Here is a 22,362-nt window from a genome sequence, read left to right as displayed (position 1 = left end):
ACAGGCCTATCTCATCTTCTTAAGTGGGAGAACTTGTACAATTGGTGACTGGCTACTTTTGTTCCCCACTATATACATTGCTGAAATCAGAGTCTCTGCCACTTCATCATGATGCTCTCAGATTAGAAAGCACCTAAGAAAATGTGGTTCTGTATTATGATAAGAACACACACATATAAAAAGCAATAAAAAAAATATCTGCACAGTGTAAATGATGCTTCAGAAGCCATGTCTTTATTTTGAAGTCTGATGTAGCACACTAAAATCACAGAGCAATGAAATATCACAGACATAATTACTGTTTGAAGAGAGCTTGGCCTTGCCACCAACAGTCTATATATAATTTCTAAAGTACAGTACAGGGTCATCACTTCCAGTTTTTTTTTTCTTTCCAGAACCTAAAGAAAATATATGTCAAAATCACATCTTCATATTTTGTTAAAATCCCCTACGGCTACAAATCAATCAAATATTTCCAGAGGCACTATATCAATTTAATGTAATGAACTATTCTATTATTTTTTTCTTGTCTTTTCAATCATAGTTTCCACGATCAATGCCGTTTCTTCATAACTTTTTGTTTTATCGTCTGTGATCTTCTCAATGGATTCCACCACTTCCACCTTTTCATAGCTCATAGAGCTTGGGAAGTCTCGTCCTCTGAAGGGTGTTAGACGCTTGTCCTTTTTATCATCACTTGTGCTCGATCTACTTGTGTCTGAACTTGAATTTCCAGAATTCCCAGAACTTCCACCATGGGGTGTATCGTCTGGTCTAGTAACGTCTGTTGGCTTTTTGACTTCATCTTTACCCTCAGGCTCTTTACCGCTTGCCTTCTTTCCCTTCTCATCTTCATCTTTAGGTTTATTATCATCACTTTGTGCTTCATCTTCTTTTTTCCCTTCAGAACCAGCATCATCATCCTCACTCTCTGAGGACTCGGAAGGCTCAGGTAATTCAGGAATTGGCAGCACAATATCATCACCTGGTAGTATGTCAGGGATAATACTAACAGTTATCTTACCTCCGGCTTGAGGAGTAGCTGAACAGAAGCACGGGTCAATGTAACTGGATTCACCTGTTACGAGAACATACCGACCCTTGGTGAAGAAATCTGCCGCAGGTTCTGGCTTCTTGTACCCTCTTATTCTATCTCGCACTATATTACATAGCTTATCAAAGGCTTTACTTATCTGTGCCCCATCGGGGACATCCTCTGGGGAAAAGTCCTGGTCTAACATTTCAAACTCTTTCTCAGGTAAGCCATACTCGGAATTATTATACTTAATGTCTGTGTGTCTTTTTTCTTGACTCTCCTGTCTTCTCTCCACAACTTTATCCTCATTACTAACATCACTTTTATCCGTTGGTAGTTCTTTTCTCCTTGAGGCCTTCCTCGGCACACCTTTCTGTCTTGGTTTTGCAGTAGCAATATCTTGTATAGCTAAAGTAATATCTGAAATAAGCAATGCGTACAATATTCACTAATTATCGAATGGTACATTACAATATCTTACTATTACCTAATATTATATGTGACAGCAGTACACAGAATGTTATCCATTATATCTTGCCTTATTGGAGTCCAATGTCTGATCTCTTCTTCATAGAAAATCAATTCATGTGAAACATTAATCACCAAAATCTTGTTTGTTGTTGTTTGAGATCAATCATTTGATATCTATAAACTTTGTGTTATATATATTTTTTATATATAATTATTGCAGTCCCTCTTAATTGTACCTTGAATTGGGATTCATAGTCAAAACAGCTACCTGTGAATATTCATGAGAGACACAGTACCATGGAAAAGTATTCAAACCCTGTGAACCAGGGTATGTATGCTTTCATGTTACACCCACAAACTTCAATATATTTTATTGGGATTTTATGTGATATATCAGCACAAAGTAGCAAGTATTTGTTAAGTTTAAATGAAATGATACAGTGTTTTCTAAATATTTAAAAAATATTTATCTGAAAATTGTGACATGCATTTGTATTCAGCACCCCTGAAGATCACTTTTCACTGTAAGTACTGCTGCAAACGTTTTGGGTTATGTCTCTTCGAGCTTTGCACATCTAGAGGCTGAGATTTTTGTCCTTTCTTCTTTGCAAACAAGCTCTAGCTCGGTGGGATTGGATGGAGGCGTCTGTGAATGAACAGTAATTCTCAAATCTCGCCACAGATTCTCAATGGGATGTCGGTCTTAACTGTGACTGCGCCATTCAAACGCAAGAATATGCTTTGCTATAAACCAATCCATTATAGATCTGTCAGTATGTTTAGGGTTGTGGTCCTGCTGGAAAGTGAACCTACCTCACAGTCTCAAGTCTTTTTCCTGTTTTCCTCCAGGATTGCCCTGCTTTTAGCTTCATCTATCATTCTATCAGTTCTTACCAGCTACCCTGTCTCTGCTGAAGAAAAGCATCCGCACCATGCTGCCACCACCATGTTTCACAGAGGGGATGGGGGTGCTGTTTTCAAGGTGATGTGCAGTATTAGTTTTATGCCACACATTGCATTTTGTATTTAGCCCAAAAAGTTTTGATTTGGGCTCCTCTAGCCAAAACACCTTCTTCCACATGCTTGCGATGTCCCGTACATGGCTTTTTCCAAACTGCAGGCAGGACGTCTTACAGCTTCCTTTTAAAAATGGCTTTCTTCTTTCCACTATTCCATAAAGGCCTGATTTGTGGATTATATGACTAGTTGTCCTGTGGACAGATTTTTCGAACAGGGCTGTGAATCTGTGCGGGTCCTCCTTAACCATGGGCCTCTTGGTTGCTTGTCTAGTTAATGCTTTCCTTGCTTTGGATATAAGTTTAGGTGGACAGACATTTCTTGGTAGGTTTGCAGTTGTGCCATACTACTTCCATTGTTGGATGATGTATTGAATAGTGCTCCATGAGATGATTAGAGCTTGGGCTGTTTTTTATAACCCAACCCTTCTTTACTTTTCTCCACAACTTTATCTCTGACCTGTCTGGTGTGTTCCTTGGTTTTCATGATTCTGTTTGATACATAATCTTCTTGTCATGATCCAGTCCTGAGTTTGCTGTCTGCTGTCTTCTCTCTGGACTGGTCATGTGTGGGTTAATCTCCTCTGCCTCATTTTGGAGCTGGTGGGGCTATTTCAGTCCTCTGCAGCCTGTGGGCCAGTGTCAGCTATAGTTCATGGCTAGAACCTCTGACCCTATACTAGTGATCCTTCTGCCTCTGACTTCCCGACTTGTGTATGACTTGGTCTGTTTTCTGGACTCTGCCTCTTGTTTTCCGCCTCTGATACCACACTCTCTGACTGGTTCTGACTCTGGCTTGTACTCTGATTACGTCTTATGTCTCACATTTTTGACCCTATGTTCCCGGTAGGTTCTGACTTTGGCTTTTCTGACCACTCTTTCATTACCTGTGACACCTGTGCTGCTGCTCTGTGTTACTACTCTGTGTATGCGACCTCTCTTCCTTCACCAGCACCCCCTGGTGGAGGTTGCGCTATACTCCACTGCAGCAGCACATTACATTTCACAAACAAACCTCTGATGCTTTCACAGAGCAGCGGTAGTTTTACAGAGAATATATTACACATAGGTGGATTCAATTTACTAATCATGTGACTTTTACAGGGGACTGAACACAAATGCACACCGCAATTTTCAGATTTATATTTTTTAAATAATTAGAAAACCACATATAATTTCCTTTACCTTTCACAAACATTGGCTACTTTGTGCTGATATATCACATAAAACCACAATTAAAAAAAATATGTTTTGGGGTGTAACATGAAAAAATGTGGGAAAAGTTCATGGGGTATGAATACCTTTTCATAGGATTATAGGCACTGTAGGCATTTTCAAGACACTTTAGGGTCCCTGTTCAATACAGGATTTAGCAGCTTTCTTTTGATCAAAGCCCCTCAACGTTTTATAGCTTCTGAGACACTTAGAGGTATATAAAAAGACTAGTTACTACTAAGCCACCATAAATATCATGAAAAAGTCCATTTACTTGTTAACAACCTATGAAGAAAATATATGTCATGGGCGATATTCTGTTCCCACACCAGGGCTTACATTTTTCTATGATGATCTTGCAGATTCCGGCAGTGCAGCCATGAGATGAGCAGGAAAAGTAGATGATGTACAGCCCTAAAGGCCCCGTCTCACTAAGCAATCTCGGTAGCGAGATCGCTGCTGAGTCACAACTTCTGTGACATAACAGCGATCTCACCAGCGAGATTGCTGTGTGTGACAGCGATCAGCGAGCGGCCCCCCTGCCGGTATCGCTGATCGCTGGAAGAAACCTCTGGACATTTCTTTGGTCGCTGGTCTCCCGCTGGCCAGCACGCATCGCTGCGTGTGACAGGCGGGAGACCAGCGATCAGGTGTAAAAAATAATTAAAAAAATAAAAAATATAGTTATTCTCACCTTCCGACGTCGCGTTCAGCCATCCTGCCTCTCTCCACGCTCCGGTCCCAGTGATCCTTTGCATGATTGACCGCGAGACTCTGTTATCCCGCGAGACTGTGACATCTCGCGGTCATTCTCGCAAAGGATCACTGGGACCGGAGCGTGGAGAGAGGCGGGATGGCTGCACGGGACGTCGGAAGGTGAGAATAACTATATTTTTTATTTTGATTCTATTTTTTACAGGATGGCCAGCGATGCCGGGCGCTCGGCATCGCTGTGCTGATCGCTGGTGAAGCTGTCTGTGTGACAGCTCACCAGCGATCACATAGCGATTTACCAGCGATCCTGACACCTTCATATCGGTGTCGGGATCGCTGGTAAGTCGCTTAGTGTGACGGGGCCTTAACTCTACACCAACTGCAGATAACTCTAATCCTCTTTTAAAGTTTCTAGATACCGCTGTCAATAGCATCCATAGTATCTAAAGTGTCTGGTAGATAAAGGGGCTGCCTCTCTCACCTTATCTGCACTTCCAGGATGCATTGTCTGGGCACCAAAAAAATATTATATGAAGGCACTTAAGCTATATCATGGTGTAGGCCATGCTATAGGTTACCTAACAGGCAACAATGCTGTGATGCAAGTGATTAAATGTTTAAGAAAAAAAAGTCTGCACCTCCCAAAAAATGGAAAATATACCTCTTTGTTTCAATAAAACATTTTATTTCACCATATGTCACTGTAGTTATACAACTTTAGGGAGTCAGGCATAAATAAATCTGAGCCATCCTAATTTATTATCCTGGAACAGCAGCAACTACACAGCACACGGCCAAAAACATAGCTATGTGGTTATACACCAGCACGCTCCCTAATACCCCATGCAAAGGAGCAGGCAAATTGTATTTTGCTAACCAATATTACCTTTGCCTCTTGTGGGTGACATCTGAGAAGTTTTATAACTTTGCATAAAAAGTGTGATTGGAGTTCCAACTATTGCAGAGTTGAGTCTACACGCGAAGAAAAAGAGCAGTTAAATACAATTGTAAGAAGAGTGATTGTCAAGTCACAAAGAAACTTCTCTTAAAGAGGTTGTCCAGGACCTTAACATTGATGGTGTATCCTTAGGATAGGTCTGATAGGTGGCTGTGCGACACCGGCATCAGCTGTTCTCATTGTCGGCGGTGGCCAGAACTGCTCAGATGCAGAACTGCACGGAACAGCTCCATCGATGGAATAGTGTCCGTGGCCGTGTAGTGCACGTCTTCCCCCTACTGCTCTGAATAGGGAATGGATGTGCAGTACCCAACCGAGGCCACTATACAATCATCGGAGCTGCGAAGCTCCATAACTGAGCGGTTCCTGCAGACATCGGGAAGAGTTGTTTGACGGGGGTTGTCAAATCCCCACAGATCAGACATTGGTCATAGACCATCAATGTTAAAGTCCCAGACAAACCCTTTAACATGAAATCGATCAGTCAAAATCATCATACTGCTACTGGAGAGGCGGTGGGGCCACAATATTCAACCTTTCCTACTTAAACCTGTCACATTTGCCAACTGTCCAATAATTGCAGGGACTGTCCTAGTTTTTCAGAAACAATCCTGACAAATTGATAATGTCTGTGGCCCAAGACAGCAAAATATATCCAGTTCTGTGTGGGGCTACAGATTCTGCAACCTGCTCACTAATTATTATTGTTAGCGTGAATGCTGCTTGTCTTTCCCAGGCAGTGGAATAGTCCTGTCAGCCAGCAGTGTAGCCTGTTTTGTCATTCTATATTATTTAAAAAAAATAAAAGCAGTGATTGTATAAGGTCAGCAGTGTCCATTTACCTGTTGTCTTCATTCTCAATAATACGTTTATATCTCTCCAATTCGTTTTCCAAGGATTGCTGGTATATCACCAGCTGACGACAATCATTTGTGTACTTCTCCAAAGTCCTTTCAGCTTCTTCAGTTCCCTTCCTAAGCACTTCTATCTGCTCGTTATACAGCTGGATCTCATCATCATAGCTTTCCTGGGTGTTCTTTATGGCCTGTTCTAGCATGAAAGTCTATAGAAAAAGGACACAATTTCTAGTCAGAAATAATTCACCTTGCTCTAAATTTTTAATGTCATGCCCCTGCTCAAAAGCACGGGAGTAAAAAGGATTGGATAGGACATGGACCAAGGGTGCTGGGTGCCAGAACATGTCGCTAAGGCCTGTTTCACACATCAGTTTTTTGCTTCAGTTAAAATCCGCTAAAATGGCAGATAGCGGATCCGTTCTTGGACTGATGACAATGTTTGTTGAGAGAGAGAGAGAGAGAGAATTTTTTCTCCGCCAGAACAGAGTTTAGGGTTAAATTTCCGAGCGAGGCAAATCCTCTGGGCATGCGCAATGTGAAATGCGGATCCGGCCGCCGAAAAAACGTTGCATGGTCCGTTCAGGCATGTTGGCGGACGCCAAAATTTTGGTGGATCCACAAAAAAACGGATGGCCATCCGTCAAGATCCGCCGGTAATGCAACTCAATGGGAAAACAAATGGATCCGCCAAGCAAAATGGCGGATCCGTTTTTTGCACATCGGCGGATTTTGACGGATTTCAAAAAACTGATGTGTGAAACAGGCCTAAGACAGCAAACTAAATTTTTCCCTGTTTTTAGCCTCCTTTATTCTCCTCCTATCCCTGATTTTCTCTTTTTTTTGTTTATCGCTTGCTGTCAAGTGGTGGCTTAAGTTGTGTAGTTGGTTGGGATCGCAGGAGAGTACTGTTGTCTCCTAATTCTGGACAGATTCAGCATTACTGCTCTTTCAATTTAGAAAAAAAAACAGCAGAAAGAAGGCAGCACCGCTTACCTGCCCCGGTCTTTGAACAAATGCACTACATGATGCAGCCAGCCCATATAGCAAGATGTTGGCAACACCCTATACAGGCCTTTATTGTGCAAGTGTATAGTAAGCAGTCACCCCCTCCATGAATGGGTATGTGGTGAGTGGCTGCCTATTAAGGGCATGTGCACACAGTGCGGATCCTGGTGCGGATTTTTCCGCTCGGATTTGCAGGTAAATCCGCAGGTAAAATGACCTGCAGATTTGCCTGCAGTTTGCCCCTGCGTTTTGACACCTGTACAATGGAACAGGTGTCAAACCGCTGCGGATTCCGCACAAAGAAGTGACTTGCTTCGGATTTAAAATCGCAGCTAGTCTGCGCAGAAAAATCTGCATCATGTGCACTGCGGTTTTTAAAATCCATTGATTAACATTGTACTGTACAATGCCTGCGGATCTGCAGAGGCAAATCCACTGTGGATCCGCAGCAGAATCCGCACCGTGTGCACGTGTCCTTAGTATTTTGCTATATGGGCTGGCTGCATCTTGTGGTGCATTTGTTCAAAGACCTAGACAAGCCTTCTTTCTGCTGTTTTTTTTTACATTTTTGGAGGATTTTAGTCCTCTTTTGAGGCTTTTAGTTTAGCCATTTTTTTTAGCAACATAGGAGGAATATAGGAAGTGCACACTGCTCAGCCCTGAAGCACGGCAAAGTCACTGGTCCAAACTGTCTATCAATGCTCAGCCCAGAAGCATGGCTGTCCCCCAGCAATTAGGAAGTTGGGAAACTGAGGAGCTGTGCACTTCTTAAAGGGCTTTTCCAGGGTCAAGAGACATTTCTGCAGTCATTCTATTCGACTACAGACTGTATGAGAGTGCGGTGTGCATGGGGGAGAAGAGGATGACAATCTACTTAATGTCACGTAGATGCCTACTTGCAATGGAAATATAGGGAAACATAGGGAAATATAGGGAAATCCTGTACACAATTCCCTTTCAGCAATTTGCAATCTCATAACTGCAGACATTTCTCTGAATTAAAAAACTCTAATGAAGATGTTGAAAAAACACTTGAATGTGCATTTCAGATGAAAAAAATGCGAAGAATAAGTCTATGACCATACACTGTGCTATATCTAGTAAAACCATAGCTTAAAGACACATGAGTTAGAATTTCTGTTCCATGTGTGACACAGAATGAGAACTCAGGGTCCATATGACTGAAGATGCCCTCGCCATGACACCACAGTCCCGGATGACCTCTCAATGTCAAATAATCTTAGTCATAAGTCTCAATTAAAAGGAACAAATGTTGAAAGATAGCATTTCATCATCCCTTTGATTGCTATCTAGCCTACAAAATTACCAAAATGAAGCTGTGGGAATATTGGTTTCATCTGCTGCAGGAAATAATTCATGCAAAATAACAACACACGGGCGTACCAGGGAAATGTACTTATTTATTGATGAATTGTTTCTTATTTAATCTTTTGAAGCAAACTTATTATTATATTTTTTTTCTTTTCAGTCTAATGACCTTTGCATCTTTAGGCTAGCACAATAAAAGCAACAGTTCTACACTTGGGATCTTGATCAGTTTGTACTACTGGAAATGTAACACAAGATGGCAGCAAAGCATAGATGTTGTGATTCCCTGTGCTCCATAGGTTTCAATGCTGACATTTTAACCTCTAGTGGTACAGCTAGTTCTAATAACTAAAGTTTAATTTACAAAATTTAGCAAAAAAATCTCATCTTGAGGGAGTATAGATATAATTGCTACCATACCATTAGGTATAAACACTGCTCACAAAAATAAAGTGAACACTTAAACAACAGAATATAACTTCAAGTAAATCAAACTTCTGTGAAATCAAGCTTTCCACTTAGGAAGCAACGCTGATTGACAATCAATTTCATATGCTGTTGTGCAAATGGAATAGACAACAGATGGAAATTTGTTATGATTGGGTCACCGAGGAGGAAAACAAGACCAAGTTAAGCTACAGAAAACCAGAGAGGTTGGTAACTAAGCGGATTGCAGACCCCTGATCCTATCCACACAACTAACAGTAGCCGTGGAGCATGCCTACGATGATTCTAGACGCCTCGACACAGCCAGAGAACTAAATAAGCCTAAAGCAAGAAAAGGGGAAATCTAAACTGCCCCAGAGAAGACCCCAAAGGAATAGACAGCCCCCAAACATATATTGTCGGTGAGACAAAATGAAAACACAAACACAGGTAGGAAAATAGGCTGAGCAAACAATGGGGCCCACACTAACTAGAAAGGACAGGAAAGGAAAGACACTGTCTGCAATCGCGCAAAAAACACTGCAAAAATGTCCAACACTTCTGATAGCAAAAACTCTGAAGTCATTAGACTTCTCCCACTATATCAGTACTCTGGTATATTCTGAAAGCAGAGCAAAAAGAGGCCAATCTAATAAGGGACAAAAAACAAACTGACACAAACAGTAACATAAGGATGGAAATTCAGCACAGCCCCAGCCTGGGCTGGCTGACCACACAAAACTGAATAGACAAAACCAAATCAAATGTGAACAATAGCAAAGAACACTTAGCTTGAGCGTGCAGGGACTGAGCTGGAAACTCAGGAGGCAGGAAAAATCACCAGCAGGGACAGAGGGAGTCGGCGGTCTTAAATCCAGTCAGAGACTCCAGATGTCCAATCGTCGTCCTCATTATCAGGTGGCAGGCCTCTGTCAATTAGATCAGCTCTATTACCTCCTGTAACCACCAGAGGGAGCCCGGAAAGAGAACTCACGACTCCTCTTTCAATACAACCAGCTCCACTACCTTCACTAGCAACCAGAGGCAGGCCAGAAAGTGAATTCACAACAGAAATTATTGGCAATTATCAAGACACCCTCAATAAAGGAGTGGTTCTGCAGGTGGGGACCACAGACCACATCTCAGTACCAATGCTTTCTGGCTGATGTTTTGATCATTTTTGAATGTTGGTTGTGCTTTCTCACTCGTGGTAGCATGTGATGGACTCTACAACCCACACAAGTAGCTCAGGTAGTGCAGCTCATCCAGGATGGCACATCAATGCGAGCTGTGGCAAGAAGGTTTGCTGTGTCTGTCAGCGTAGTGTCCAGAGACTAGAGGCGCTACCAGGAGACAGGCCAGTACGCCAGGAGACGTGGAGGGGGCCGTAGGAGGGCAACAACCCAGCAGCAGGACCGCTACCTCAGCCTTTGTGCAAGGCGGAATAGGAGGAGCAGTGCCAGAGCCCTGCAAAATGACCTCCAGCAGGCCAAAAATTTGAATGTGTCTGCCCAATTGGTTAGAAACCAACTCCATGAGGATGGTCTGAGTGCCCGACGTCCACAGATGGGGATTGTGCTCACAGCCCAACACTGTGCAGGATGCTTGGCATTTGCCACAGAACACCAGGATTGGCATATTCACCACTGGCACCCTGTGCTCTTCACAGATGAAAGCAGGTTCACACTGAGCACATATGACAGATGTAACAGAGTCTGGAGACGCTGTGGAGAGTGATGTGCTGCCTGCAACATCCTTCAGCATGACTGGTTTGGCAGTGGGTCAGTAATGGTGTTGGGTGGCATTTCTTTGGAGGGCCGCACAGGCCTCCATGTGCTCGCCAGAGGTAGCCTGACTGCCATTAGGTACCGAGATGAGATCATCAGACCCCTTGTGAGACCGTATGCTGGTAAGGTTGGCCCTGGATTCCTCCTAATGCAGGACAATGCCAGACCTTATGTGGCTGGAGTGTGTCTGCAGTTCCTGGGGCATTGAAGGCATTGAAGCTATGGACTGGCCCGCCCGTTTCCCAGACCTAAATCCGATTGAGCACATCTGTGACATCATGTCTCACTCCATCCACCAACGTCACGTTGCACCACAGACTGTCCAGGAGTTGGCAGATGCTTTAGTCCAGGTCTGGGAGAAGATCCCTCAGGAGACCATCCGCCGCCTCATCAGAAGCATGCCCAGGCATTGTACAGTAGGGAGGTCATACAGGCACGTGGAGGCCACAGACAATACTGAGCATCTTTTCCTTGTCATGAGGCATTTCTACTGAAGTTGGATCAGCCTGTAATTTTATTTTCCACTTTGATTTTGAGTATCATTCCAAATCCAGACCTCCATGGGATATTCATTTTGATTTACATTGAGAATTGTTCTGAACACATTCCACTATGCAATGAATAAAAATTTGCAACTGGAATATTTCATTCAGAGATATCTAGGATGTGGTATTTTAGTGTTCCGTTTATTTTTTTGAGCAGTGTGTATATATTTGCATTTTTTCTCAAGTATACAAAATGTATCATATACATTTTTGGGCATTTTCAAGATCTCTGCTTTCTGTCACCACTCATTAAAATAAATAGGCAACCATTGAATACATTGCTCACATCCTGGCCACTGGAGCGTGATGTTATGTACAGTGGAATGCAAATGTATTAACCCACTTGACGTTTTACCTCTTTTGTTACATTAGAAACTGTGTTTAAGCATTTTTATGTTTGTGTGTGATGCTTCAGCACTAAATAGTTTAAGTTGGTGAAGTGTGAAAAATTTCTTTCTTTCTTTATGATTTTTGTACTTGATTTGATACCCTGGATTGCTATATCTTTGATTAAATTTCTACTACACCAACCAAAGAAAGTATTCAAAGAAAGAGCGCATACAATGCAATACTTTATTAATAAATATTAAAATATGAATACACTACAAATAAATGATAAAGCATAATTACACAAGGAAAGATGATAAAAAACAAAATATAAAACAATATATGTATGAAGGGGGCTATGTCAAATGCATTGGACCCTGATGAAGCAATAGCGAAACGCGTGTTGGAGTGGTGTGAGGGGGCAGTGGTGTGTCATTTTGGTTGGTATTTTCACATTATCATGTATTTTTTTCTATTGGACTTCTTTCTAATGGACTTCTTATTGGGCTTGATCTGTTATATATTCAGTTTAATGTTCATGATCGCACTATGCACTTTCTTCAGTTATTAACTTCTATCTCAGTTATGCATTTATTTTATCGATTCATGCCTTTGCTTTGTCTGCCTTATATTTGAGTCAAATATTTGGCTTATATTTATATACTTATTTATTATGCATTTCTTTTATAAATATTAAGGCAACATTGGCATCTACATCACTTAACTATTTCGCTATGCACTTTTTAATCTTATTTGATGCATTTTGTCACCTTAGTGGCAATTATTAATGTGCAGTAGCCTTTACAAATGTGCTGTTTGCCATTGATGTCCTACAATTTACTTTACCAATTCATTTGACATATCCTGCCCCCTTCATACATAAATTGTTTTATATTTCATTTTTATCCTCTTTCCTTGTGTAATTATGTTTTATTATTTATTTGTTGTGTAATCATGTTTTAATATTCATTAATAAAGTATTATATTGTATGCGCTCTTTCAATGAATGCACTTTGGTTGGTGTATTATAGTTATAGTTATGGTATTCATTGTATGATCAATTATTTCTTATTGATGGTATTTCTTTTTCATGTAGGTTTTTGTCTTTTTACTTTTGACCTGGTGACTTGTTCATTATCAGACTAGGGCTTCAGTCATTCTCGCTGCTTTCTTTTCTGCCTTGAATTGAAGTGCCATCAGAGGGTGGCGTTGCACTGCTTGTTTTATCGCTGGTCCCTTGATGATGTCATTTCAGTAGCAGTGATAAAGAAGTCACCACAGCTATTATCTCACAGCCTCATTCACTGAAAGCAGCTATTGTCTAAGGGCGGTGATAGAAGCAGGGCAAGTAACAGCAGTGCCATCCCTCAGCTTCTGTCACTACTCTGAAATAGATTGTTTTCAGAGGGGGTGGCACTGCTGTCACTCACCCTTCTTCTATTACCGAACCCTAATGATGATGCCATTCACTGAACGAAGCAGCGGGGACAGAAACTGTGGGGGCTGAAGAAATGTAATGGCATGATAGAAGCTGCAGTCACTTCTACGTCATGGCTACTGAAACAAAATGTGATCAGGGAATGGCAGTTAAAGAATCTATGGTAAGTGACCGCAGTGCCGACCCCTGATGGCAATTCCTTTGGGAAAACCCCGTGCGTGCTGGTAGATTCCAACAAATCATTATTGGAAGTAAGGAAAAAAAAACAGGAAAGAAGTTAGAGAGGGAACAGAAAGGAATTTTTATTTCAAGTACATTAGAAAAGTGTTTAGTTTATGAAATTAAATACTTAGATACTGTATATGATATGAAAGTCACAACACCTTACAGTTCTTTAGTTCTTCGAGTTTCTACTGAAATTGTGGGATAATGTAATCTATCAAATATTGCTCAGTACTAAAAATTGATTAAACTATTATAAACCCACATTGTGCTGTACGGATCTGCAAAATCTAATCTGATTTTGACATTTAAGTGAATTACTCAATAATTTTCATTCACAGTGAGAACTAAGACTATACAGATTAGTTTACCTCTGACTGCAGCTTCACCTTCTGTGCCTGGAGCTGACACAAGATGCTCTTATATTCTTCAAGTTGACTCTGAAGTATAGGAATTCTTCTTTCAGAAATCAATTTTTCCTAAGACCAAAAGCATGAAAGTGTATTTCAGAATAATCTATATAAAATAATGTTATTTGATTTTTTTTGTCTTGTAACTTGTAATTTTGTGAATTGGAGTATAAGGCTTCTTTATCTGTAACCATTTGTTTAATTAATGTATAAAAAAGCAAGGAATGTGCCGATGATATGGTGAACATCCTCCTGCTCTGCAAAGGGTAATTAAATGGTGGAATCCGCAACCTGCCAAAAAAAGGTCTATGATATGTATACAACGACAAAAATGGCCACCTAAATCAAATCCTACTTATTATTATCTGTTTGTCATTATTCACTTTTGAATTCATGGCATCTCTGGTTCTGCTATAATTTAAATATACCGTAGCTTTTTTCCTTTCAGGCAAGCAAGGGTTAATATCAGTTTCCTTGCTGGCAGCTTCTGTGTTGCTGATCAGCTGATGAAGGTGGTGACTACTCTCACCATCTTTTAAATAGTCACCTGGTGCATCAGCTGACTGTTGGTGATAGAGTTTTTCTCTAGAGACCAGACGATGAGTGTGGAGCTCTCCGGTGTCAGCGTGAATCAGCAGCTTGAGGTCCTGGTTCCGAATCCTCTGCTGTGTGGAGCTTGCAGCAGAAACTTTAAAGCTAAGTTTCTTTAGTCCCTGTCTTTGTCTGTCTTGTGTTTGTCACTACCCCCTGTGCTTACACCATCTGCAGTGGTGATGCTAGCTTCCATGCCGGCCAGTGCACTAGCCAGGGTATGGTGAGGTGACAGCTAGAGATGAGGCACGTGACGGCGGCAGGGGGAAGGACCAACATAGGGCATTAGGGGAGCTTAGTGATAGGCACAGGCTGTGTTAGGAGGTGGCCCATCTCTGGTTTCCTATTGTTAGGGCCTTCCTCCCCCTTTTTCCATCCCTGTTGTTGGTGTTTGTTGTGCCATCCACTGGTCCAACCCTTGTGGGTCGTGACACTATTGTTATACAAGAAATATGAAGCATCAGCAAAGTGATGATGAAAAAGCAATACATAAATAAGGTAAATTCTAAAATAAAAATCACAAATGGAAATAATAATGGCGTACCTAATTTAATATTAAGCACAATAATGCTAAATACAAACTGACCCCCAGAAATCCAGTAAAGATCAGACAGACAATATAGGATGAAAAAAAATATGATATAAATGAGCAAATTTTCAAATACAATAACGTGTTGCAATATGTAGGATGAAAAAATAAAATAAACAAGTAGGTAGGTGGCCCAGAATGTATAGTGAAGACCTGGTAGATTTATAAAAATGCAGAGAAGGGAAAAACCCTATCACCTCACATGTATCACCAAACTGAAGGGGCTTCCTCAAGGGTTCAGTCAACAGAAACCATATTGATGTAGTATTTATACATAAAAACATTATTAGAAGATTAGAAATTAAGGTAAATAAACTTATACAGTGCCTTGCGAAAGTATTAGGCCCCCTGGAACTTTTCAACCTTTTCCCACATATCATGCTTCAAACATAAAGATACCAAATGTAAATTTTTGGTAAAGAATCAACAACAAGCGGAACACAATTGTGAAGTTGAACGAAATTTTTTGGTTATTTTAAATTTTTGTGGAAATTCAAAAACTGAAAAGAGGGGCGTGCAATATAATTCGGCCCCTTTAACTTCATACTTTGTTGCGCCACCTTTTGCTGCAATTACAGCTGCAAGTCGCTTGGGGTATGTCTCTATCAATTTAGTACATCGAGAGACTGAAATTCGTGCCCATTCTTCCCTGGCAAACAGCTCGAGCTCAGTGAGGTTTGATGGAGATTGTTTGTGAACAGCAGTTTTCAGCTCTTTCTATAGATTCCACTAACTTTAAATGATACTTTTTATGGATATTTTTGAGAAATGGCTTTCTTCTTGCCACTCTTCCATAAAGGCCAGATTTGTGCAGTGTACGACTGATTGTTGTCCTATGGACAGACTGTCCCACCTCAGCTGTAGATCTCTGCAGTTCAACCAGAGTGATCATGGGCCTCTTGGCTGCATCTCTGATCAGTCTTCTCCTAGTTTGAGATGAAAGTTTAGAGGGACGGCCGGGTCCTGGTAGATTTGCAGTGGTATGATACTCCTTCCATTTCAATATGATCGCTTGCACAGTGCTCCTTGGGATGTTTAAAGTTTTGGAAATCATTTTGTATTAAAATCCAGCTTTAAACTTCTCCACAACAGTATCACGGACCTGCCTGTTGTGTTCCTTGGTCTTCATGATGCTCTCTGTGCATCAAACAGAACCCTGAGACTATCACAGAGCAGGTGCATTTATACGGAGACTTGATTACACACAGGTGGATTATATTTATCATCATTAGTCATGTAGGACAACATTGGATCATTCAAAGATCCACAATGAACTTCTGGAGTGAGTTTGCTGCACTGAAAGTAAAGGGGACGAATAATATTGCACGCTCCACTTTTCAGTTTTTGAATTTCCAAAAAAATTTAAAATAACCAATAAATTTCGATCAACTTCACAATTTGTGTCCCACTTGTTGTTGATTCTTCACCAAAAATTTACATTTGGTATCTTTATGTTTGAAGCATGAAATGTGGGAAAAGGTTGAAAAGTTCCAGGGGGCCGAATACTTTCGCAAGGCACTGTATAGGCAATGATTGATGATATTCCATAATGTAGGGAGAGCTAAGCACATGTGAAACAATATGGAGTTTGGCATTCAGTATATACATAACAATATACAGATAAAAGATTCAAATGGAAAAGTTGAACATCTTCAGAGGCTCAAATGCACGTGTAGTAGTGAAAAGAAGGTGGAAGGAAACATAGTCCACTTGAAATCAAGGAAATACGTCATCTAAACTTAAAGAGTGTTATTCTTGTAATTTACAATTTTGTGAATATACAGTATATGCTGGAATAATGTTTTATAATTGCACATGAGCTGTGTTGACTACTTCCTTATAATGTCTCATGCAGCTTTGAAGAAGAGATCTCTTACAATAAAGCATTAATGTGATCATTGCTGTCCGAATAAGTCATTGGGAGTTGTTAGGTTGGTAAATGCGGAATATTTGGCAGAGATGTTATGTTTTGTAATGTTGTATATAATCTATTTGGTATTTCAAATCTATTTCTGTGCCTATAAAAGGGGTTTGTCATGCTTGAACTGAAATTAAACAATTTAGACAATCGTATAGGGAACTTGACCCCTATAAAGATAACACTGGTATTTTAGTTTTTATTAAATGTGTTATGTTGAAAAACTGTTCTATTACATATGAAAATGGGGAGCTTCAGTGCATCTTTGGCATGGCCAAGGGCTGGTGTTATGAATGGGACACCAAGGAGGATAGCAGGCCAAGGCTAAGCCACAGAAAACCAGAGAGGTTGGTAAATAAGCGGATTGCAGACCTCTGATCCTATCCACACAACTAGCAGTAGCTGTGGAGTGTACCTACGATTATCCTAGACGCCTCGGCACAGCCGGAGAGCTAACTAAGCCTAAAGCAATAAAGGGGAAATCTAAACTGCCCCAGAGCAGACCCCAAAGGAATAGATAGCCCCCAAACATATATTGTCAGTGAGACAAGATGGAAACACAAACGCAGGCAGGAAAATAGACTGAGCAAATGATGGGACCCACACTGACTAGACAGGACAGGAAGGGAAAGACACTGTCTGCAATCACGCAAAAAAACACTGCAAAAAGTTCAACACGTCTGATGCACAAAAAACACTGAAATCGCACGACTTCGCCCCCACTATATCAGCACTCTGGTATATTCTGAAAGCAAAGCAAAAGGAGACCAATATAACAGGGAACAAAACAAACTGGCACAAACAGTAACATATGGGCGATGATTCAGCACAGCCCCAGCAGGAGCTGGCTGACCCGCACAAATCAGAGATAGACAAAATCAGATCAAATGCAAACAGAATAGCAAATGAACCACTTAGCTGAACCATGCAGGGACAGAGCAGGAGACATCAGACCTCAGAAGGCACAGGAAGAAAATCACCAGCAGGGATAGAGGGAGTCAGCTGTCTTAAATCCCAATCTGAAACCTCAGATCTCCAATCGTCATCCTCATTATCAGGTGGCAAGCTTCTGTCAATCAGATCAGCTCCACTACCTCCAGTAACCACCAGAGGGAGCCCAGAAAGAGAACTCGCAACCCCTCTGTCAATCTGACCAGCTCCACTACCTTCAGTAATAACCAGAGGGAGGCCACTAAGAGAATTCACAACAGTACCCCCCCTTTTGGAGGGCTCACCGAACCCTAATCCACGCCACCAGGCCGGTCAGGATGGGCCAGGTGAAAAGTTGGAACCAATCTTTTGGCATGAATGTCAGAAGCAGAGACCCAAGAATTATCCTCCTGGCCATAACCCTTCCATTTGATCAAGTACTGGAGTCTCCGTCTAGCCAAACGAGAATCCAATATTTCCTCCACCTCATACTCCAAATTGCTTTTAACCAATACAGGGTCAGGAGGCGCTGCCATGGGAACTACTGGCTCCACAAACCTCTTCAACAAAGATTTATGAAACACGTTATGAATCTTAAACGTAACTGGAAGAGCCAAACGGAAAGAAACGGGATTAAGGATTTCCAAAATCTTATAAGATCCAATGAATCTTGGTTTGAATTTTGGAGACGCAACCTTCATAGGAATATTCTTTGAAGACAACCAAACCATATCACCCACTTTAAATCGGGGACCAATGGTCCTATGCCGGTTGGAAAACCGTTGGGCTTTTTCCTGAGAGTGAGACAACTTATCCACCACTTGGTCCCAAAACAGCTGCATTCTCTCTACCACAGAATCCACACTTGGGCAGGCCGAAGATTCCACCTGCCCAGAAGAAAATCGAGGATGAAACCCAAAGTTACAGAAAAAGGGCGACATCAAAGTGGCAGAACTAGTTCTATTGCTTAGCGTGAATTCGGCCAAGGGCAAAAATGAGACCCAGTCATCCTGATCAGCAGATATGAAACATCTCAAATAGGACTCCAAAGTCTGGTTTGTTTTCTCAGCCTGCCCATTGGTCTGAGGATGAAATGCAGAGGAGAAAGATAACTGAATTCCCAGTTTGGAACAAAAAGCTCTCCAAAATCTGGAAACAAACTGGACTCCTCTGTCCGACACAATGTTCTCAGGAATCCCGTGCAACTGAACCACCTGTTGCAAAAACAAGGACACCAACTCAGAAGAAGATGGCAACTTTGGGAGTGGTGCAAGATGGACCATCTTAGAAAATCTATCACAGATCACCCAGATAACAGTCATTCTCTGAGAGACAGGAAGATCAGAAGTAAAATCCATTGAGATATGGATCCATGGCCTCCTGGGCACCGGCAGGGGCATCAACAACCCACTAGAACGAGAACAGGGCTTGGACTGAGAACAAGTGCCACAGGACTGCACAAAATTCCTGACATCACGAGATAAGGCAGGCCACCAAAAAGACCGACTCACCAAATCTCTGGTACCAAAAAATACCTGGATGACCAGCCAACGCGGAGCAATGAATTTCAGACATTGCTCTTTTCCTCCACTGGTCAGGGACATACCATTTTCCCATAGGGCAATATTGAGGTTTGTCCTCCTGAAATTCCTCCCGGGCACATCTCAAATCGGGTAAGATGGCGGAAAGAACTACACCCTCATTTAGAATGGTAGTAGGCTCGGTCACATCAAGAGAATCCGCAAAGAAACTCCAAGAAAGGGCGTCCGCCTTAACATTCTTAGTGCCCAGAAGAAAAGAGACCACAAAATTAAAACGCGTGAAAAACAAGGCCCACCTAGCCTGTCTAGGATTCAAGCATTTGGCTGATTCAAGATAAATCAAATTCTTGTGGTTGGTGAGGACCACAACTTGATGTCTAGCGCCCTCCAAACAATGTCTCCACTCTTCAAATGCCCATTTCATAGCCAACAATTCCCGATTCCCCACGTCATAGTTACATTCAGATGGGGAGAATTTTCGAGAAAAGAAGGCACAGGGATTCATCTTAGAAGTCACTGGATATCTTTGGGACAAAACGGCTCCTGCACCAATCTCAGAAGCATCTACTTCCACCTGAAATGGGAGTGAGACATCAGGTTGCCGTAGAACCGGAGCAGAAGTGAATCTCCGCTTAAGCTCCTGAAATGCCGAGAATGCCTCTTGAGACCAATTCACCACATCAGCGCCCTTTTTGGTCAAATCGGTCAGTGGTTTAACAAAACAAGAAAAATTACTTATAAATTTACGGTAGAAATTAGCCAAACCCAAAAACTTCTGGAGAGCCTTCAAAGACGTGGGCTGAACCCAATCATAAATGGCCAGTATCTTGCCCGGGTCCATTTCAATAGCAGACGGGGACAAAATGAATCCCAAAAATGAAATCCTCTGTACACCAAAGAGGCACTTTGTTCCCTTAACATACAGAGAATTTTCCCTCAAAATCCGGAACACAGTCCGGACATGTTCCACATGAGAATCCCAATCACTGGAAAAGATCAAAATATCATCCAGATAAATGATCAAAAACTTATCCACAAAGTCCTGGAAAATATCGTTCATAAAAGATTGGAAGACAGAAGGGGCATTAGTGAACCCAAAAGGCATCACCAGGTACTCAAAATGTCCCTCAGGAGTATTAAACGCCGTCTTCCATTCATCCCCGTGCTTGATGCGAATAAGATTATACGCCCTCCTGAGGTCAAGCTTGGTAAACCAACAGGCACTTTTAACTCTGGAAAATAAATCAGAAATCAGGGGTAACGGGTACTGATATTTAACCGTGATTTTGTTAAGGGAACGATAGTCAATACATGGCCTTAATGAACCATCTTTCATGGCCTCAAAAAAAAACCCAGCACCTAAAGGTGAAGAGGATGGTCTAATATGACCCTTCTCCAACGACTTCTTGATATAAGATCGCATAGCATCATGTTCGGGTACCGATAAGTTGAAAAGCCGACCCTTGGGAAATTTACACCCGGGCATTATCTCAATTGCACAGTCATAACTCCTATGAGGATGCAAAGACGCAGACTTACTCTCACTAAATACATCAGAAAGATCAGCCAAATAGTCAGGAATATCATGAGACTGGGGAGAGATGGAGAAAATAGGAGTGTCTCTATGAACACATTGACAACCCCAACTCACCACAGACACAGATTTCCAATCCAAAACAGGATTATGAGTTTGCATCCAAGGAAAACCCAGAGCAATAGCATCATGCAAATTGTGCAACAACAAAAATTTACAATTTTCTTGGTGGTCCGGGGCGACCCGCATTATCCCGTGGGTCCAAAACTGGGGTTTATTCTCTGCCAAAGGAGTAGCATCAATACCCCTCAAAGAGATAGGAGTCCACAGGGGTATCATAGGAAAACCACAATGTTTAGCAAAGTCCAAATCCATCAGATTCAAAGCTGCTCCTGAATCCACAAAAGCCTTAGCGGAAAATGTAGACAAGGAGCAGATCAGGGTAATCGCCAAAAGGAACTTAGACTGTACACTGCCCACCGCAAATGTGTGAGCAAAACGCTTTTCTTGTTTAGGGCAGACAGAAATAGTATGAGAGGCGTCCCCACAGAAAAAACATAACTTATTATGCCTTCTAAACTCCTGACGTTGCGCCCTAGACAAAACCCTATCACATTGCATGGGTTCAGAAGTTCGTTCGAAAGGCGGCAATGCCTCTCATGTAGTTTTACGTTCACATAAACGCCGATCAATTTGAATGGCCAATGACATAGAGTCATCAAGACCAGAGGGAACAGGAAATCCCACCATAACATCTTTTACGGTTTCTGCCAAACCTTTCCCAAAGAGAACTGCTAGGGCATCGTCATTCCATTTAGTAAGGACCGCCCACTTTTGGAATTTTTGACAATATAATTCTGCAGAATTCTGACCCTGGTTCAATGCCAATAAGGTTTTCTCAGCTTGATCAATAGCATTAGGTTCATCATACAACAACCCCAAGGCTTGAAAAAATGCATCCACATTAGCCAGAATAGGATCTCCTGGTGTCAAAGAAAAGGCCCAATCCTGGGGATCGCTGCGCAGCAGGGAGATGACAATTTTAACCTTCTGCACAGAGCTCCCCGGTGAGTTAGGATTCAAAGCAAAAATTAGTTTACAATTATTCTTAAAATTCAAAAATTTAGACCGATCCCCAGAAAAAACATCAGGAGTAGGGATTTTTGGTTCAACAGCAGATGATTGAGCGAGATAGGTAAAAATTCCCCACACTTCAGCAGTGAGCTGCTCAACATGATCAATTGCTTAGTCTCCATTTAGACAAAAAATATCCTCCTACAGCCCCAGAAAAAAAAATGAGGAAAAAATATATAAAAAAAAATTCTGACACCTTTTTTTTTTTTAATTCTTCCTTCTTTAGAGTACCCTAGAGTCTACAGTTAGGCTGGTGATTCTGTTATGAATGGGACACCAAGGAGGATAGCAGGCCCAGGCTAAGCCACAGAAAACCAGAGAGGTTGGTAACTAAGCAGATTGCAGACCCCTGATCCTATCCACACAACT

The 22,362-nt window shown here is 41.6% G+C and overlaps 1 protein-coding gene across 1 annotated transcript in view; it reads right to left on the bottom strand.

The window, feature by feature from the left end:
- Positions 1–208: 208 nt before the first annotated feature.
- The window catches only part of BFSP1 (beaded filament structural protein 1), a 45,962-nt gene continuing 23,808 nt past the window's right edge, over positions 209–22,362 (bottom strand). The window contains exons 5-8 of the mRNA XM_073553748.1: positions 13,718–13,825; positions 6,253–6,473; positions 5,339–5,424; positions 209–1,456 (exon numbers count right to left, since the gene is read on the bottom strand). Of these exons, the coding sequence (XP_073409849.1) occupies positions 516–1,456; positions 5,339–5,424; positions 6,253–6,473; positions 13,718–13,825 (1,356 nt within the window). The 3' untranslated portion in view covers positions 209–515. The remainder of the gene's footprint in view (positions 1,457–5,338; positions 5,425–6,252; positions 6,474–13,717; positions 13,826–22,362) is intronic.

This window comes from Dendrobates tinctorius, unplaced genomic scaffold (assembly GCF_039654945.1).
Source record: "Dendrobates tinctorius isolate UK_male_01 unplaced genomic scaffold, ASM3965494v1 ptg000203l, whole genome shotgun sequence".
Classification (NCBI taxonomy): Eukaryota; Metazoa; Chordata; class Amphibia; order Anura; family Dendrobatidae; genus Dendrobates; species Dendrobates tinctorius.
This window is presented reverse-complemented; position numbering and strand designations above follow the sequence as displayed.